This window comes from Saccostrea cucullata, unplaced genomic scaffold (genome assembly GCF_032062105.1).
Source record: "Saccostrea cucullata isolate Sc308-1 unplaced genomic scaffold, CSIRO_AGI_Scuc_v1 ctg3560, whole genome shotgun sequence".
Lineage (NCBI taxonomy): Eukaryota > Metazoa > Mollusca > Bivalvia > Ostreida > Ostreidae > Saccostrea > Saccostrea cuccullata.
In genome coordinates this window covers 1-17,838 of record NW_026939240.1, presented here as the reverse complement: position 1 = coordinate 17,838, position 17,838 = coordinate 1, and the positions used below count along the sequence as shown (strand labels likewise).

At 36.2% G+C, this 17,838-nt stretch overlaps 1 protein-coding gene and 1 pseudogene across 1 annotated transcript; one reads left to right on the top strand and one right to left on the bottom strand.

Annotated features, from left to right (window-relative positions):
• Positions 1–262: 262 nt before the first annotated feature.
• On the top strand, positions 263–2,276 carry LOC134252627 (uncharacterized; annotated as a pseudogene).
• Positions 2,277–3,654: 1,378 nt separating this feature from the next.
• On the bottom strand, positions 3,655–5,304 carry LOC134252626 (uncharacterized protein K02A2.6-like). Its single transcript, XM_062735114.1, has one exon. It carries the CDS (start codon positions 5,302–5,304, stop codon positions 3,655–3,657), a length of 1,650 nt encoding a protein of 549 aa, XP_062591098.1.
• Between the last annotated feature and the right edge of the window lie 12,534 nt (positions 5,305–17,838).

Below are 17,838 nucleotides of genomic sequence, written 5' to 3'. Positions count from 1 at the left end.
CCGTTCGAAACACCAGCTATTCCATTTCGACCAGGCACTGTCGTAAGCAGATTTTGTGCCTGGTCTCCATACGTACAAGAGTAGTTATTTAACTTTGTCTGAAAAACCTTCTGAAGTGTAATGTCTCCTGATACCTTCCACCCTGCTAGTTGTAACGTTCCGTTGGTGATCAACGGGTGAACTTCCCCCAGGGGAGAAGTTAAGGTTCTCGAACCCATAGGTATCAGCACTGGAAAGAGAGGATACCAAGGTTGCGTTTGCCATGTCGCTGTTACGATCACAACTTGGCACTTCTCCTCCCTCACCTTCGCTAGACAAGGCAAGATCATGCAAAATGGGGGAAAAGCGTAACCCAGAATTTCCCTCCAAATCTGGAGCATCGCATCTGATGCAAGAGCATGAAAGTCTTCCCTCCAGCTGAAATATTTAAAGGATTCTCCATTTTACGTATATCACGGACGGGAATCTAATCGTGTGCGTAAGTCTACTCGTCTTGGACCAACCGTTTCAAATAATGTTTCGAAAGAGTTGAAAAAGCAGTCCGCCATTCGCAAGGCAGCCCTCCTGGCATCTAAAAAACGCGAGAACACCATGATAAAGCACCATTTCAAAAAACATCAAGTTAGTGTCTATAGTGTGGGCGACGAAGTGTTCGTAAAATCCCAAACTCGGAAAAATTACAATAAAGCTAAGCCGCGGTTCGAAAGGGAAAAAATAATTGGCACAAAACACAACACGTTCTCTTACAAAATAAGGTTTTCCAATGCGTAGTCGCGTTGGATAAATGTACAAAACATAGCAGCAATTTCACGTTCCGAAGAACTGTTAAAAAGACAAAATCGTAATCGATTAAGGCTTGATCCGTTGTGCGAGTGTAACAATGAGCAATGTTCCCGAAAATCGGATCCAAACTGTGTACACAAATTAAATAAATTTTGTTGCCGCGAAAGCAAAGTTCCCTGTTCAATTCCTTCCCATAATTTCCCGCATATTTCGGAGTTCTATCTTTCTGATAATGTATTAAACCAACTCAAAGGACCGAGCCTCTCGAGAACCCATACAGCCCATGACGATTTGGTTCGAAATGCGCTTGAACGAAATCAGCAAGATATTAGAGATATCGTGGTAAACTGGCTCTCCGAGAACCCTGAAACACCGGCAGGCGACCGCTTTTCACACTTTGTACCTAATTTAGACTGGGATACCTATTTAAAGGGCATACTGGGTACCGAATGGGGCGACCACATCTGCATCACGGCCATCGCGAACGCATTTAATATCGCAGTACGTATTGTGTCGAGCTCCCAGTCCGACTTTAGGTACATTTTGCCTTTTGATCGTCAAAATAGGGAAAATCTTTTACATATTTATTTAGACCATGAGTTCGAGTTTCATTTTATAAGGTTAGAACCGATACCGGGCACGCAGGCGGATATTTGTATTAATGAAGTTAATTTTCATAATGTTAATACAGTGTGTATTCCAAACAGGGATCTCAACTCAAACCAAAACAACACAGATAATAACAATGTTCACAGTAATGATTTTTCTCACTATTCCTTACACTAAGTTCAACTTGAACCTCAACTAACAGATTATTCTAGTGATTCGATTCTCCACCTACACCTATCCACCAACGACAGTTCCTTAACTCCTCCGGTCAGCCATGTAAACATAGGGCCTTCGGCTTCTTTTCCTGACAACGAATTATTTCAGACTGCAAATGACCACATCGATTCTCCTGTTCCGCCAGCATTGGAAACGCCGACTTTGCAACCCTTTTCCCCAACAGCAATCTCCGACACAAACAATCTGAGCTCCACAGAGAAAGACAGGTTATTTCCCCCAAGTCTTAACTCATCATTTTATTTATCTCCACCTTCTTTATCTCCAATTACAGATAGGATAAACGATTCAAATTTAGACAAACAGCCACCAGTATTATCACCTGTCCGATTAAGGTCTAACGTGCAACCCCCTAAAAAGTTTACACCAAGTGATTATGTCAGGGCTCGCAAGCAAATTTTTCCGGAAACAGAAAATGTAAACCAAAAGCAATTCACTGATTTACCTTACTTCATTCAGCGTCATATTTTATCCTTTGTAATATAAAAAAAAAATTAACGTTTTTGACTTTAGTAAGGGTTTCAACACACTTCAAGCATTTGCTAGGCACCCTTCATAAATTGTGTCCTAAAGTATACTTAAATGAAAATGTCATGTTTTTATTGGAAGGTAGAAAGGTAGATCGGAAGAAAACTGGACATAACTACTAAGTCAAAATGTTGGAGGGAGATACAACCGACATTTTTGTCTCAAGAGAGAGAATGCTTGACACTGAATTTACAGAATTGATGGAACCAAACTTGAACTGATCTTTAGGCTACCCCTAGACATTGGCAGATCCAGGGGGGGGGGGGTTCCAGGGGTTGGAAATCCCCCCTTTTTTGCCAAGTTGAGAGAGTGAAGGAGAGACAGAGAGGATAAACGCTTTCAAAGAATGAATATTTATCAGTCCAACTTATGTATTGAAAAGATATATTCTCAAACATTAACTTTCCCTCATTCACCTTCACCAGTACTTTTTATGAGAGTATGGTAGAAAAAAATTGATATATACATATATATATATGATAAGTAACATGCAAAATTCAATTTTATATTAGATTCCCGCGATCTTTACCTGCATGTATTGGGTACTTGTATCTAATGTACCGTTTTTTGATTATATCTTTCGAAGGAACTAAAAGGTAATTATTTATTTTAAACCTCAACTACACCCCCACCCACCAAAAGTTTAAAATTTTGAAAGAATATTCTTTGTAATCTCCGGAAATGCTGCAAATCCATTCAATTTTTAGGCTTCAGTACTTTTTGAAACGTGTTTCTTATTTATTTGGACAAGGGGTACCTTTTTAAAAGAAAAAGGGACCTAAAACAAAGATGTTATTTACCATAATCTTAGATCTTTCCATACGTGTGTGTGAATCCTTGCTTGAGAGTGTATAGTCGGGGGAGGGGGGGGGGGGTAAAGGGACACAACCCTGGAACCCCTCCTTCAAAAAATGGCTGGATCCGCCCCTGCCTAGAAGTTATGGAGAGGAGGCCCAGGATCTAGGGGGACGAAGAAAAGAAATTTTTGGACTGATATTGAAAGAAGTCACCAAGGAAGAAAATAAGATATTTGTAGAGGAGGAGGAAGGACAATATGTGTTTTCCGAGTACGAACATGTAATCGAGAAGAGATGGTTCTACGCTGCAGATCTCATTTGTGGTATGTTAAGTGTTATATGTTCGGCGATAAGGATGCTGGCTGATAATCTGTGTGGTCTCATAAATAACAGAACGCCATTTGTAATCGGTACAAAACTATATTGCGCATGCTCAATTAATCATTACATCGTACACAAATCAATTCGTAATAAACATGATAACATAACATCTCCCTTTTTTTTCAAATTAATTGAAGTGAATATAAACTAAGGATAAACATACAAATTAATGACAATATTGACATAATCAATGGCACATCATTGGGTTAACAATCAAGTTACAATCAGTTAAGAGTCTTCACAATTTCAATGTCTCTGTTTGACTAGAATGTCATTTGACTATTTGTCACACATGTAAATGAATCATACAAATTAACAATATTCAAAGATTAAGTTTATCAATGGGCTTTACAATTCTCCCTGACCTAGTTACATATGGCATGTTAGACTGTACTGGCATATGTTTATCATGGTTGGACTGTACCCCTGGTGAGTAAGTAGGTCGGGTAGAATCTGTGTCAAGTTTTTCACCCTGCATGTTTAGAGTATCTCCCTGAGTAGTGGGTTGTGGAGCGAACAAAGTGAAGTTTGGATTCTCATGGTCACAGTGTACATTTTCATTTGACATAACAATGTGTCTACTATTTCTGCTATAAACAGAACCATTAGGTGTTTTTACCAAGTATGACCTTTCATTATTAGGTTTTAAGACTACTGCTGGAGTCCATGTCTTAGAGTGTAACTGAACTCTGACCTTATCTCCTGTATCTAAAGGAGTAGACAACCTTGACCTCTTATCATAATACTGTTTTGACTTAACCTTTTCATTCATCATAGAATGTCTGACATCAACCTGGTTATGAACATGAGGTTTTAGCAAGGAGGGGTGTACTGGCAAGTCTGATCTTAACCTTCTGGACATAAGCAACTGTGAGGGTGAGAGACCTATGTTGAGAGGAGTGGTGCGATAAGCAAGAATAGACAGAAACAAATTGCGACCATCCTTTTTGGACTTTGTCAACATTCTCTTGGCAGTCTGAACAGTTCGTTCAGCAAGTCCATTGGACTGCGGGTACCTAGGGCTAGAGGTTGTGTGGTTGAAATTCCATTGATGGGCAAAATCCTTAAATTCATGACTAGAGTATTGGGGACCATTATCAGACACTACCTTCTCAGGAATGCCATGTCTAGAAAATGATTCCTGTAGCTTAGTAATAACACTCTGACTAGTTGTGCTTTTGAGCTTGAACACTTCAAAGAAGCGGCTATAATAGTCTACCACTATCAGGAAATCTTGATCATCCCATGTGAAAAGGTCAGTAGCAACAACTTGCCATGGGTAGTCAGGAACATCAGTCAGTTTCAAGGGTTCTTTGGGTTTCGAATTCCGGTGTGTGAGACACGTGGGACAAGTAAGTGTCATGTCACGTGCTTGTTGTGATATACCCGGCCAGAACATCGAATCACGAGCTCGTCTTAAAGTTCTCTCTACCCCTGGATGACCTGTGTGTAGTTTTTCTAACATTTCAGATTGCAATGACCTTGGTATCACAATTCTTTGACCTTTCATCACTAACTTATCTACAACAGATAATTCATCCCTAATATTCCAGAATTCTCTAACAGAGTATGGGCATTGAGCCAAGTGCTCGGGCCAGCCATTCAGAATAATACTTGTCAAGGTCACTAACTGAGAATCTTGAGCAGTTTCATACCTAATTCTATCGAGACAGGCATCACTCATAGGTATAGAGTTCGATATCATGTGAACTTGGGCTTCAAGGTCATCTGATATAGATGGTAAGGTATCGGGTAAGTATTTTCTGGACAAAGTGTCTGCCACCGGGATTTTCTTACCAGGAACATGTGTTAAGTGAAGTGAGTATCTCTGGAGTTGCAGTATCATACGTTGCAACCTTGCTGGTGCCGAATGAATGGGTTTCTGGATAATGGAGACCAAAGGTTTGTGATCGGTTTGAACCGTCACCTCCTTACCATAAATATTCTGTCTTTGATGACAGTAGCATTTCATTTTAGACAAATAGGTTTCCAGAAAATGGCCTTGACCTTTTTAGGGTCGGGCTTTAGACCTTGAGCTGAAATTATGTGACCAAAATAGTCATTCCGTCTCACAGCTTTATACCTTTCTCCCTGCATCGCAGTAAAGTTTGCACTTTTCGCACAGATTCGTCCGACAACTTGAGGGTCCAGTAACCACTACGAGCATCTAACTTTGTGAAATATCGTTCTTCAGAGAGCTGAGGAAGCACATCGTTAAGGGTTTTCATAGGGTAATGTGGGCGACGTATAGCCTTATTTAGAATTGGGGTCACTAACACTTTTGCACACTTTAGAGAAATGGTTCCATTTCCTGCATTTGCTGCACTGTTTTCCTCTTGCAGGGCATCGCGCGTCTCTCTTGTGATCAAAACCACAGTTCGGACATCTGTTCTGATGCGCGCTTGAATTGTCTCGCCATTGACGATCATCTTGTCTTTTACTCTGTGTGCTTCTCCCACGCGACGGTGCTGTCGATCTGCGATGATGCACGTTTGCTCTGCCTCGCCCCCTTAGATGTGGTCTGCCCCGATTCACTGCACTGACATCTCGCGTACTTGGATTGTCGGAACTTCCTGTTACAAGCGGCCCCATTGTCTTCAGCTGCTGTTGAGAATATTCACAATTTTGTGCTATCTGTATCGCTTTGTTTAGTGTAAGCTGTGCACCCTCGTTAATCAGTTTCTCCCTAACTTTTGCTGAGTTAGTACCAAATACAAGACGGTCTCGAATCATGTCGTCTTCAGCTCCCTCGAATGCACAGTATTTAGCAAGTAAGCGTAACCGGGTAATATATTGTTCTACAGGTTGTGCCCCTTGTATTTCATTGTTGAATTTGTACCTCGAGAACACCGGGTTTTGTTTTGGTTGTACATATTCTTGGAACTTTTTATAATGAGCTTCTAGCGATTTACCTTGAGCTTCGGTTAATGTCCAGGTGTTGTATACATCTCGTCCTTTTTCTCCCGCCCATAGTAGGAGGTATCGAATCTTTTGTTTCTCTTCTTTTTCTGCGAGAGGCCCTTCAAAAATGAGCTGGACATGCTGCTTGAATTTCTTCCACGCTTCGAGTGGGTTTGTAGCGTCCCATTGCATCTGCGGCTGTGGAACTCCTGCCAGATCCATTCTGTGTAATGTCCGTAAACTTCTGCGTATTATTCTGACACCATATTATATGTTCGGCGATAAGGATGCTGGCTGATAATCTGTGTGGGCTCATAAATAACAGAACGCCATTTGTATTCGGTACAAAACTATATTGCGCATGCTCAATTAATCATTACATCGTACACAAATCAATTCGTAATAAACATGATAACATATGATAATTCTAGTGAGTTTTTCTGATTGAAATGTTTCTGTCGTCAATGTTATAAACTTCGTCTTCTGTAGAATCACTGGGCAAAATGTCAAACTTGCCATAAGGCATCCTTAATTGAAGTAATTTTTAAATTAAGGACCACGCCCTCTTTCAAGGAGAAATAATTCGAAATAGTGAGAACTTGGTGGTATCTATCATGTCTATTAAATATTTTCTCAAAAGCCACTGTGTAAAAAAAGAAACATAAATGCAACTCCGTATAGTGTAGATTCAAATTTGATCGAATCATAACCTCCAGGATTAAAGTGGGGCCACAAAAGACGATCAAATTTTAACATATACATGTACATGTGAATATATGTGAATAAATCCTTCTAAATATTCTCAAGAACAGCAAAGTTATGTTGAATCACATTGATCATGTTGATTTGAAAGTATGTTGAGTAAAGCTGGGACAATGCAACTTTTTCTATATCGAAAGGTATCACAATGTTAGTTATAAAATCTTTTTTTTTTTGGTTTTGCAATAAAGAAATCATTTTTGTTCGCAAGGAAAAAATATTCATTCAAAGAAGTTGTATATCTGTTGTAAAACTTATAATATATTTCATATTTATATTTAGCTTAGGCCTAAAAAAATGTGTTTCCTGTAACGTTACATTCCAAAAAAAATCATGATGGGTAGGTATTGTTTTATTTTTTAGCTTATGGAAGGGGTTAAACATCCCTGGAGCGGCAGAAAAAAGAACTTCAAATAGTTGGGGACAAAATGCTTGATGTTACAAAAATGACATCTTTATGTTTCAGTTAAATGTTGACTAGTTTTTTTTTTATATATCATAATTTTTTTTAAAAATCCATCCGGGGGTAATACGTTGTGTCAAATTTATTCGTGGATCGTTCATGTAGTTCTCTGAGAATTCTGTTCTTGTATATTGCAAATTACGAGGTTAACATGCCCATCATACTCTCCGTCATCCTTTCCAGAAAATTCCCGCTTTATGCGCTGAAAAAATACAGAACAAAGCAAATATGGCGCAAGTGTTTTAGATGTGTTCCGTATAGCTTCTGATGTTACGAGGCCGAAATCCTAGATTTGCCGAATGTTGTCCGTTCTTAACGCAACCTTGTTCGTCCCCTTGTTTTGGTCCATGTCTACTGGTCAGAGACCAGAAGAGCTTATGAGATAGTAAGGTGTCCGTCGTCCGTCTGTCTGTCTGTCCGTCTGTCTGTAAACAATTTTTCAAAACGCTACTCCTCCTACATGTTTGGTCTGATTTCAATATTATGTTTCACACAAGTAGACTACACTAAGATACTTACAATAGTGCATCGGTTTTTGATTTCGATGAACGGGGTTGCCATGGTTACTAAAAATAGAATTTTCTTTGAAATTCCTTTAAAACGCTACTCCTCCTACAGTTTTGGTCTGATTTCAATATTCCTTGGCACACAAGTAAACTACACTAAGATACATAAAATAGTGCATCGGTTTTTGATTTCGATAAACGGTGTTGCCATGGTTTCTAAAAATAGAATTTTCTGTGAAATTCCTTTAAAACGCTACTCCTCCTACAGTTTTGGTCTGATTTCAATATTACTTGGCATTCAAGTAGACTACACTAAGATACATAAAATAGAGCATCGGATTTTGATTTCGATGAACAGTGTTGCCATGGTTACTAAAAATAGAATTTTCTTTGAAATTCCTTTAAAACTCTACTCCTCTTACGGTTTTGATTTGATTTCAATATAACTTGGCACACAAGTAGACTAAACTAAAATACATGAAATAATACGTTTGCTTTTATGCTACTCCTTCTACAGTTTTGGTCTGATATCAATATTACGTAACACAAAAGTAGACTTCACTGAGATACATGAAATAATGCGTTTGCTTTTTATTTTGATGAACGTTGTTGTCATGGTTACTAAAAATAGAATTTTCTTTAAAATTTCTTTGAAACGCTACTCATCCGACAATTTGGTTTGATTTCAATATTACTTGGCACACAAGTAGACTACACTAAGATACATAAAATAGTGCATTGGATTTTAATTTCGATGAAAGATGTTGCCATGGTTATTCAAAATTGAATTTTCTTTTAAATTCCTTTAAAACGCTATTCATCCTACAGTTTTGGTCTGATGGCAATGGCTTCTTTCCTCATCCTTTGTTATAAGTACAAACCAGTAGAGCTACAGTCTCAACAGAGACGTCTGGTTAATGCTCGTTTTGCATTTATGTCTGTTGGTTTTAATTTTCATGTCTGAATTGTATATTGGTACATTGGTTGAATTTAGGGTATATTCGTATTGCAAAGAAGACTGTTGGTTTTGCATTTATGGCCATTTATGATAAGATTTTGGTTTGTTGAATTTCAATTGCCATTCATTTTGTTTAAAGTAGGGATGTCAACGAATATTCGATTATTCATTCGATGGGTTGATATTCGAATATAAAAATATGATTCGAATATTCGGTTTATGTGTAGAAGCATTTAACAGAGAGAAAAATCGGGCTTTTATTTGAAATTGAATAAAATTCCAAATGTTGACAAGGAATACTGTAATATTTGATTGAAAAAAAAAACTAAAAGACACTCCGGTTGGATTATTTTAAAAGTTTGAAGTATGTAACTATAACAATTCTTTGATCATTTAATAAGTGGTATAACAGTGCCAGTTACTTACAATCAGTTTGTTTTGTTGTAAGGACACAGTTTTGCAGTAAACACCTGGCTCTCATGCTTATGTAAGCATCTTTAGAAATAATTTTACTCCATGCTACATCAGGCATATAAAAAAATATGATTGAATGATTGTTTATATACTGTTTAACGTCCCTCTCCAGAATATTTCACTGAAATGGAGACGTCACCATTGCCGGTGAAGGGCTGCAAATTTAGGCCTATGCTCGGCACTCAGGGCCTTTGAGCAGGGAGGGATCTTTATCGTGCCACGCCTGCTGTGACACGGGGCCTCGGTTTATACGGTCTCATCCGATGGACCTTAAAAAATATGAGGAAATTGAACAAATTATTGTTGCTACCACATTAATTCATGCACGCAAGATTGTAATGTTTAAACGAATAGTTTTATGTCCGAGTTAATAAACACGTGTGTGAAAATTAAAAGTAACTCATTCTATAAACTACTCGCCAAAGCTGACTTCTTGAAATACTAGCACAGATAGATTAGAAAATGCAACAACAGAAGGAGGGGCGGGAATCAACATCGAATAGAAAAACTTTATTTTACTGGTACCCAGAAAAACGCGCTGAAATGTAGTGTCGCCCAGGGCTTGATAGAAAACTATGGTACTTGTGTAACGCCGACCGAGCGGCCGTATTCACATTTTGTCCTTAGTCTTTAATTTCTCTATTTGGTAGCGTTAAATTCTCCTCATATCTTGAAATGAGACTCAAGTTCGTCTATTGTACAGTTTATTTACACAATACATCACAAATAAAAACATCCAGGAAAAATAATTCACTACTAGTATATAAAATCCAAGTAAACAATCACATAGAAATCCAAATCATAGGCAAAGTTAATAATCCAAGTAAAACAAGTATAAGTGAGTGTATCGCTACATATCAGTACTCTCGTCTATATATCCTATCTTTAGAATGTTATTCTAACATTCTCTCTCGCTATATATACTTAAGATCCGCTCCTGACGATCAGGAGCACATTATAAGATCCTTAAGATCAGGAGTCAATACACAGGTAATTACGATCAACAGGGGGTTATATAAGAGGGGCGATTAATAGACAGATAAGATTTATAGCATAAGTGTAGATAATGTATGAACAATTAATTAAAGAGAAATGATATTAACGTTACACTTGCCCTCGGACAGGTAACCACCATAAATTGACTTGACCCACTTAAAAAACTGCTTTTCCCACTTCTTGCATATTATATATTAGCTCTAGGTCAATTTTCAAAAGTTAACACATTCGAATGATTTTTAGAATTTATATATATATTAATACGAGTTTTCATAAAACGTTACATTTTGGGATACCAAAGAAAGATAACTCTATAATTATGGTAAAACTTGAGTTTTTTACGATAGAAATCAATTGAGAACGGAAAATATTTTTAACCCCCCCCCCCCCCCCCCCCCGTGAAACAAAAATTCCTTTTTACAGATATTAAAGACTGCCAATTTACAAATTTATGCCAAAACTTTTTGTTTTTAGGGGGGGGGGGCATATCTTTATAAAGAAAAAACGAAAAAATGTTGAATTTTTTACTCATCCAAAGCCATTTACAACTAAATAATTGTATTTTGATAATTTATATAAGTTTATTTTATTTGTGTAAAAACATTAGAAAAGATATGAAATACATTTTATCATATTTAAGACTATTTCAAAATAAAGTGATAATTCAAAGTTCGATTTCAGTATAGAAAATGTCGTCTACCCCCCTTTTTTGAGAGCTGAAATTAATGATCATTTACTATCCAGAGCTGAAATTAAAATTATTAATCAATTACCATAGAACTGTTTGTTGTTTTAAACAAAGATTTAATGGCCAAATTGCCATTAAAATTGAATTTAAAAGGTGCAAAATGTAGACGGGAAACAAGAGTTACAGTACGTGGTTCATCTAGTATTCTATGTGAGTGCTTTCTTTCTTTTGGTCAAATAAAGACTTGAAGTATTCGAAAAATATTTTGCAGACTGTTATTTCCAAATACACACAAAGATTCTCTATCCAATGGCCAAGCTTTAAAATTAAAAACCACATTGATGTCTTTTATTGTACTCTCTCTGAAGACTGAAAACCTACAATGAATAAAAATTTTAATAAATTTAAAACTGTAATATTAAAAATACGACTTGAACAATTTAATCTTTGATTTCATCAGAATAAGAATACAATATTAATGCATTTGATCATGTAAATCATAGTTACAATTAATTATTTTAACCTTTCGTCCAATAAAGCAATGATTTTCTTCAAAATATTGTGGATGGCATTATCCTTGAAATCCACCTCGGGACATTGGCCAGACAGCTTTACATCTCCAAAGTATCCTGACTCTGGACTGTACATCTTCAGTAAATCCTTCCACATTTCTTCAGTTGCCTCCACAGTACTGTCATTTTCTTCTTGTGTCTCTTGCTCTCCAAGAATCTCTCCATCATTAGATTACACTATTTGTTCAATTGGCTCTATAGCACTGTCATTGTCTTTTTGTGTCCCTAGAATAACTTAATTTTTATTTCCTGAAAGGGGAATCCAAGTACATTATTACTATTTCCTATTTATCTTTAAATGTAGCATTTCTAATAATTACTACTGCATGAAAAGTGGTGTTTAATATAATTGAATAAATTCGTTTACTTAATTAAATTTCCTGTTTTGAATTTAATTTATGTGTAACGTTAAATTAAACATAAAATATATAGTGATATAATTAATGCATTTTTAGCTCACCTGAGCCGAAGGCTCAAGTGAGCTTTTCTGATCACATTTTGTTCGTCGTCCGTCCGTCTGTAAACTTTTCACATTCTCAACTTTATCCCAAGAACCACTTGGCCAATTTTAACCAAACTTGTTACAAAGCATCCTTTGGTGAAGGGGAATTTAAATTGTTAAAATAAAGGGACATATCCCCTCGCAAGGGGAGATAATCAAGAAAAGACAGAAATAGGGTTGGGTTATTAAAATATCTTCTTCTCAAGAACCACTGGGCCAGTAAAGCTGAAACTGTGAAGCTTTGGAAGCATCCTGGTATAATGCAGATTCTAAATTGTTCAAATCATGACCCCTGGGGGAAGGACGGAGCTTCAATGGAGAGTCAAAGTTTTACATAGAAATATATAGGAAAAATATTTGAAAATCTTCTTCCCAAGAACCACTGGGCCAGAGAAGCTGAAACTTATGTGGAAGCATCCTGGTATAGTGTAGATTCTTAATTGTTCAGATCATGACCCCTAGGGGAAGGGAGGGGCCACAATGTGGTATCAAAGTTTTACATAGAAATATGTATGAAAAATCTTTGAAAATCTTCTTCTCAAGAAACACTGGGCCAGTAAAGCTGAAACTTATGTGGACACATGCTGGTATAGTGTAAATTCTAAATTGTTCACATCATGACCCCCGGGGGAAGGGTTGGGCCACAATGGGGAATCTAAGTTTTACATAGAAATATAGAGGAAATATCTTTGAAAATCTTCTTCTCAAGAACCACTGGGCCAGTAAAGCTGAAACTAATGTGGAAGCATACTGGTACATGTATAATGTAGATTCCATCCAAATTGTTCAAATAATGACCCCCAGGGGAAGGGCGGGGCCACAATGGGGAATAAAAGTTTTATATAGAAATTTACAGGAAAATCATCTTCTCAAGAACCACTGGGCCAGAAAAAGTGAAGCTTATGTGGAAGCATTCTGGGGTTGTGTAAATTCTAAATTGTTCACATCATGACCCCCGGGGGAAGGGCGGGGCCATGATAGGGAATCAAAGTTTTACATAGAATTATAGAGGAAAAATCTTTGAAAATCATTTAAAAAAATTATTGAACAAAAATTATTTTATAGCCTTACCTGCAAAAGAAATAACAGGGGTTAACTTTTTAGAGGTACAATCCCAAAATTGCTTCTTTAAACATTGTTGTTTTTAATTAATTGTTGAAACTGACATAAAAGATAAGTCCACATTTTCAAAACTATAGGCAAATGAACTCTATTATTTTCATTTTTCCACCCTACATTTGTAAATATATTCAGCGCATCAGGTCCATTGTAAGATCCAAGAAGGAGCATTCTATGATATGATGTAAACATCTATGTAACTCTTAGAAAAAAAAATCAGTATTAAATATGTCAAATAATTATGATACATTCAACACATGGACATGTGATAAGAGATACCTCTCTATAATTGCTTTGTGTAATTGGGGCACTCGAGACAACAGATTACAGAAATATTCAATAGTTTTCAATTCCGGAATCATGAGAATGGCAACCCACTGATTTTGCATGGCAGACATGCCTGACCCCTAGGGGAAGGGAGGGGCCACAATGTGGTATCAAAGTTTTACATAGAAATATGTATGAAAAATCTTTGAAAATCTTCTCAAGAACCACTGGGCCAGTAAAGCTGAAACTTATGTGGACACATGCTGGTATAGTGTAGATTCTAAATTGTTCACATCATGACCCCCGGGGAAAGGGGTGGGCCACAATGGGGAATCTAAGTTTTACATAGAAATATATAGGAAATATCTTTGAAAATCTTCTTCTCAAGAACCACTGGGCCAGTAAAGCTGAAACTAATGTGGAAGCATACTGGTACATGTATAATGTAGATTCCATCCAAATTGTTCAAATAATGACCCCCAGGGGAAGGGCGGGGCCACAATTGGGAATCAAAGTTTTATATAGAAATTTACAGGAAAATCATCTTCTCAAGAACCACTGGGCCAGAAAAAGTGAAGCTTATGTGGAAGCATTCTGGGGTTGTGTAAATTCTAAATTGTTCACATCATGACCCCCGGGGGAAGGGCGGGGCCATGATAGGGAATCAAAGTTTTACATAGAATTATAGAGGGAAAATCTTTGAAAATCATTTAGCCCCGTGGGGATCCGGGTTAGAATAGGTCCTCAGTACCCCCTTGCTTGTCGTAAAAGGCGACTAAATGGGGCTGTCCTTCGGATGAGACCGTATAAACCGAGGCCCCGTGTCACAGCAGGTGTGGCACGATAAAGATCCCTCCCTGCTCAATGTCCCTGAGTGCCGAGCATAGGCCTAAATTTGCAGCCCTTCACCGGCAATGGTGACGTCTCCATATCAGTGAAATATTCTGGAGAGGGACGTTAAACACTATACAATCAATCAATCAATCAATGAAAATCATTTAAAAAAATTATTTAACAAAAATTATTTTATAGCCTTACCTGCAAAAGAAATAACAGGGGTTAACTTCAATTGGAACTGTTAAAACTGGGCGCGTATTAATTTCATTTCATTTTATTCAGGTAAAAATATCACAGAATGTCATGATTAACAAATTAAAACATTAAAGACTAGCATACTACTAGAAAAAAGAAAATACACACACATTATCTCAGCACTATGCTAATTAAGAAAGATCAATTTAACATATATACGTAATTATTATTAAATACATTGCATGACATACAGTTGATAAAGATTACCTGAGGATAGCCCATAAAAGCCTTATTAAAAAGCTTATTTCCAATGGGGTCCTCAATTAACAGCCATGTTAGTAAACAAAAAATAACAAAATTACATAAACATTGGAATTTAGGCAGGTACTTTTATGAGTATAGCATAATGCTTTGAAAAATGACGTTTACAGTAGCATGTTTTGTCTTGGTAATTATCACAAAATGCTTATGATACTAAAATAATAAATAAACAATAAAATTAGACAAGCATTTTTATGTAGTAACACTAGTATTTGTAGATAAATAAGATTTTACAGCTTTCTTAAAACTTTGTTTAGTTTTCACCTCTTTAATCTCCAAGGGCAATGAGTTCCAATCTTTGATTGCATTATGAAAAAAACATGATGACTCTTTCCCTTTTATCTTTGGTATAATAAAATTCTTATTTGTAGCACTTCTTGTGATATTATTATTTAAAACAAAATGTTCATGGAGGTAAGCTGGTGCATTACCATGATATATATTAAAAACATGATTTAATCTTAATTGTTTAGCCCTATCCTCCACTCTTAACATATTTAGAGAGTTTAAAATATTATTAGAAATACTCTCTCTAGGACTAAGGTTTAAAATGAACCGTACTACTTTGTTCTTGGTTACTTGTAATCTGTGTTTCAGTTGCTTGTTTATTCCACAATACCAAGAAGAACTGGCATAGTCAAAATAACATTGTATCAAGGCAGAACATAGGGTCTTTCTAGAATGTGTACTAAGACAGGATGCATTTCTATATAAAAACTTAAGTCTAGCATTAACTTTTTGTATGATACTTAAAACAATATTTTCACATGAAAGAAACTTGTCAATACAGATTCCTAAATATTTAACACTTTCAGAACCTTTAATAATATGACCATTACACACAATTTTAAAATCGGTGATACTTTTCAGCTTTCTTGGAGGACCAAATAAAATAGATTCTGTCTTACCTAAATGGAGTGACAATCTATTGTCAACTATCCAAGAAGAACATTTGTCAAGAACAATGCCCAGTTTTTGAGCAATAATAACAGGATCTCTGTGTGCATAAAAAATGGCACTGTCATCCGCATATAAAATTAATTTACAGTCATCATCAATACTGACAGTCATATCGTTGACATATATTAAAAATAATAGAGGTCCTAAGATGCTGCCTTGAGGAACACCACAATTTACAGTATTAAAGTCTGAAGAAGTATTGTTGACATGAACTTGTTGTTGTCTACAAGACAGATAAGATTTGAACCACTCAGTGGATAAAACTCCTAAAACTTTTAACTTATCACATAAAATTGTATGATCAACAGTGTCAAAAGCTTTTTGCAAATCTAACATTACCATACCTGTAAAAAGCCCTTTGGATGTATTACTTTTAATAAAATCTAACATATGTATTAAACAAGTATCTGTTGAAAATTTGTTTCTAAAACCTGATTGATAAGAATACAACAAGTGATTATTGTTTAAAAAATCTAAAAGTTGAACATGGACACATTTTTCCAAAATCTTTGAAACTATACATAATATACTGACAGGCCTATAATTTCCCACTTCAAGGGAATTTCCTTTCTTGAACAAAGGCTTAACTCTTGCCATTTTAAAATCATCTGGTACAATACCGGTGGTTATAGATTTGTTTACAATGGACATTATAGGTTCTTTAATATAAAAAGCACCATCTTTCAAAAACCTTGCTGGTATATTATCTAAACCAGTACTTTTATTTACATTCAAACTTTTTAGTTCTTTGTATATAAAATCTTCAGTCACAGGTTGAAGTACAAAAGTTTTGTTTTCTATGTTTTTATCTGCATAAAACTGTCTAAAAACCCTTGAGGTGACAGAAAACATATATGAAGGATTAGGTAATTTACTTACAAGTTTTAATGCAATAGTTGTAAAAAACAGTTGAAATAATCTGCTAAAGTTTTCCCTTCATGTTGTACTATACCATCTATGTTTAAGACAATGTTTTCACTACTTTTTTGTTTATATTTGTATCCTATGTTCTTCGAGTTGTTGCCACAATTTTTTAGGTTCTGACCTATTTTCTTCAATTTTGTCTTGAAAGTAAGAGGATCTAGCTTTCCTTACTTCTCTCTGCACTTGATTTCTCAATTTATCAGGTCCATTGTAAGATCCAAGAAGGAGCATTCTATGATAAGATGTAAACATCTATGTAACTCTTAAAAAACAGTATTTAATATGTCGATCGATACATTCAACACATGGACATGTGATAAGAGATACCTCTCTATAATTGCTTTGTGTAATTGGGGCACTCGAGACAACAGATTACAGAAATATTCAATAGTTTTCAATTCCGGAATCATGAGAATGGCAACCCACTGATTTTGCATGGCAGACATGCCTAGGTGGTGAAAAACATACAACTATAGAAAAATGACGCATATGATTGCTAGGAACAAAACAATTAGTTGTACCCATGACGTTCAACTATCTGTAGGTATACGGCAAATGTCATTTTATTGTTTTATAAGACCTGCAGTTGTGCAGTCCTGCAAATGTATTATGCACATTGCTGCTGCAAGACATTGCAAGTGACATCTAAATTGAATACATTTCAAGAAAGCTTTGCAATAGAAGGTCCCATGGGTTAAATTTTACGAAAAAGTAAGAAGTATCGCAGGTTGTGATTGTGCTTTCTTCTATTCAGACCACATCTCGAATAATGCTCCATGTATCCGACTGTAGGCTGTGCGTTGGTAACGGGTGAGCTGTTGCTCATCAACCAACCAACCATCCTCTTGCTCTATTCTGGTTGACGGGGCATCAGGTTCTAAAATACTGCATTATCAAAATAAATAAATTAAATAACGCTTAAATGTCGCAGCATTCACTGCATTCGAAGTTTCGCCACCGGTTGTGGGAACTGATGCACAATTTTCTGAAATGTAAACACCTGATTTCATATTCGACACTTTTGTAAGGGAAAAAAAAATGAAGTATACACGAGTGAGAGTGAG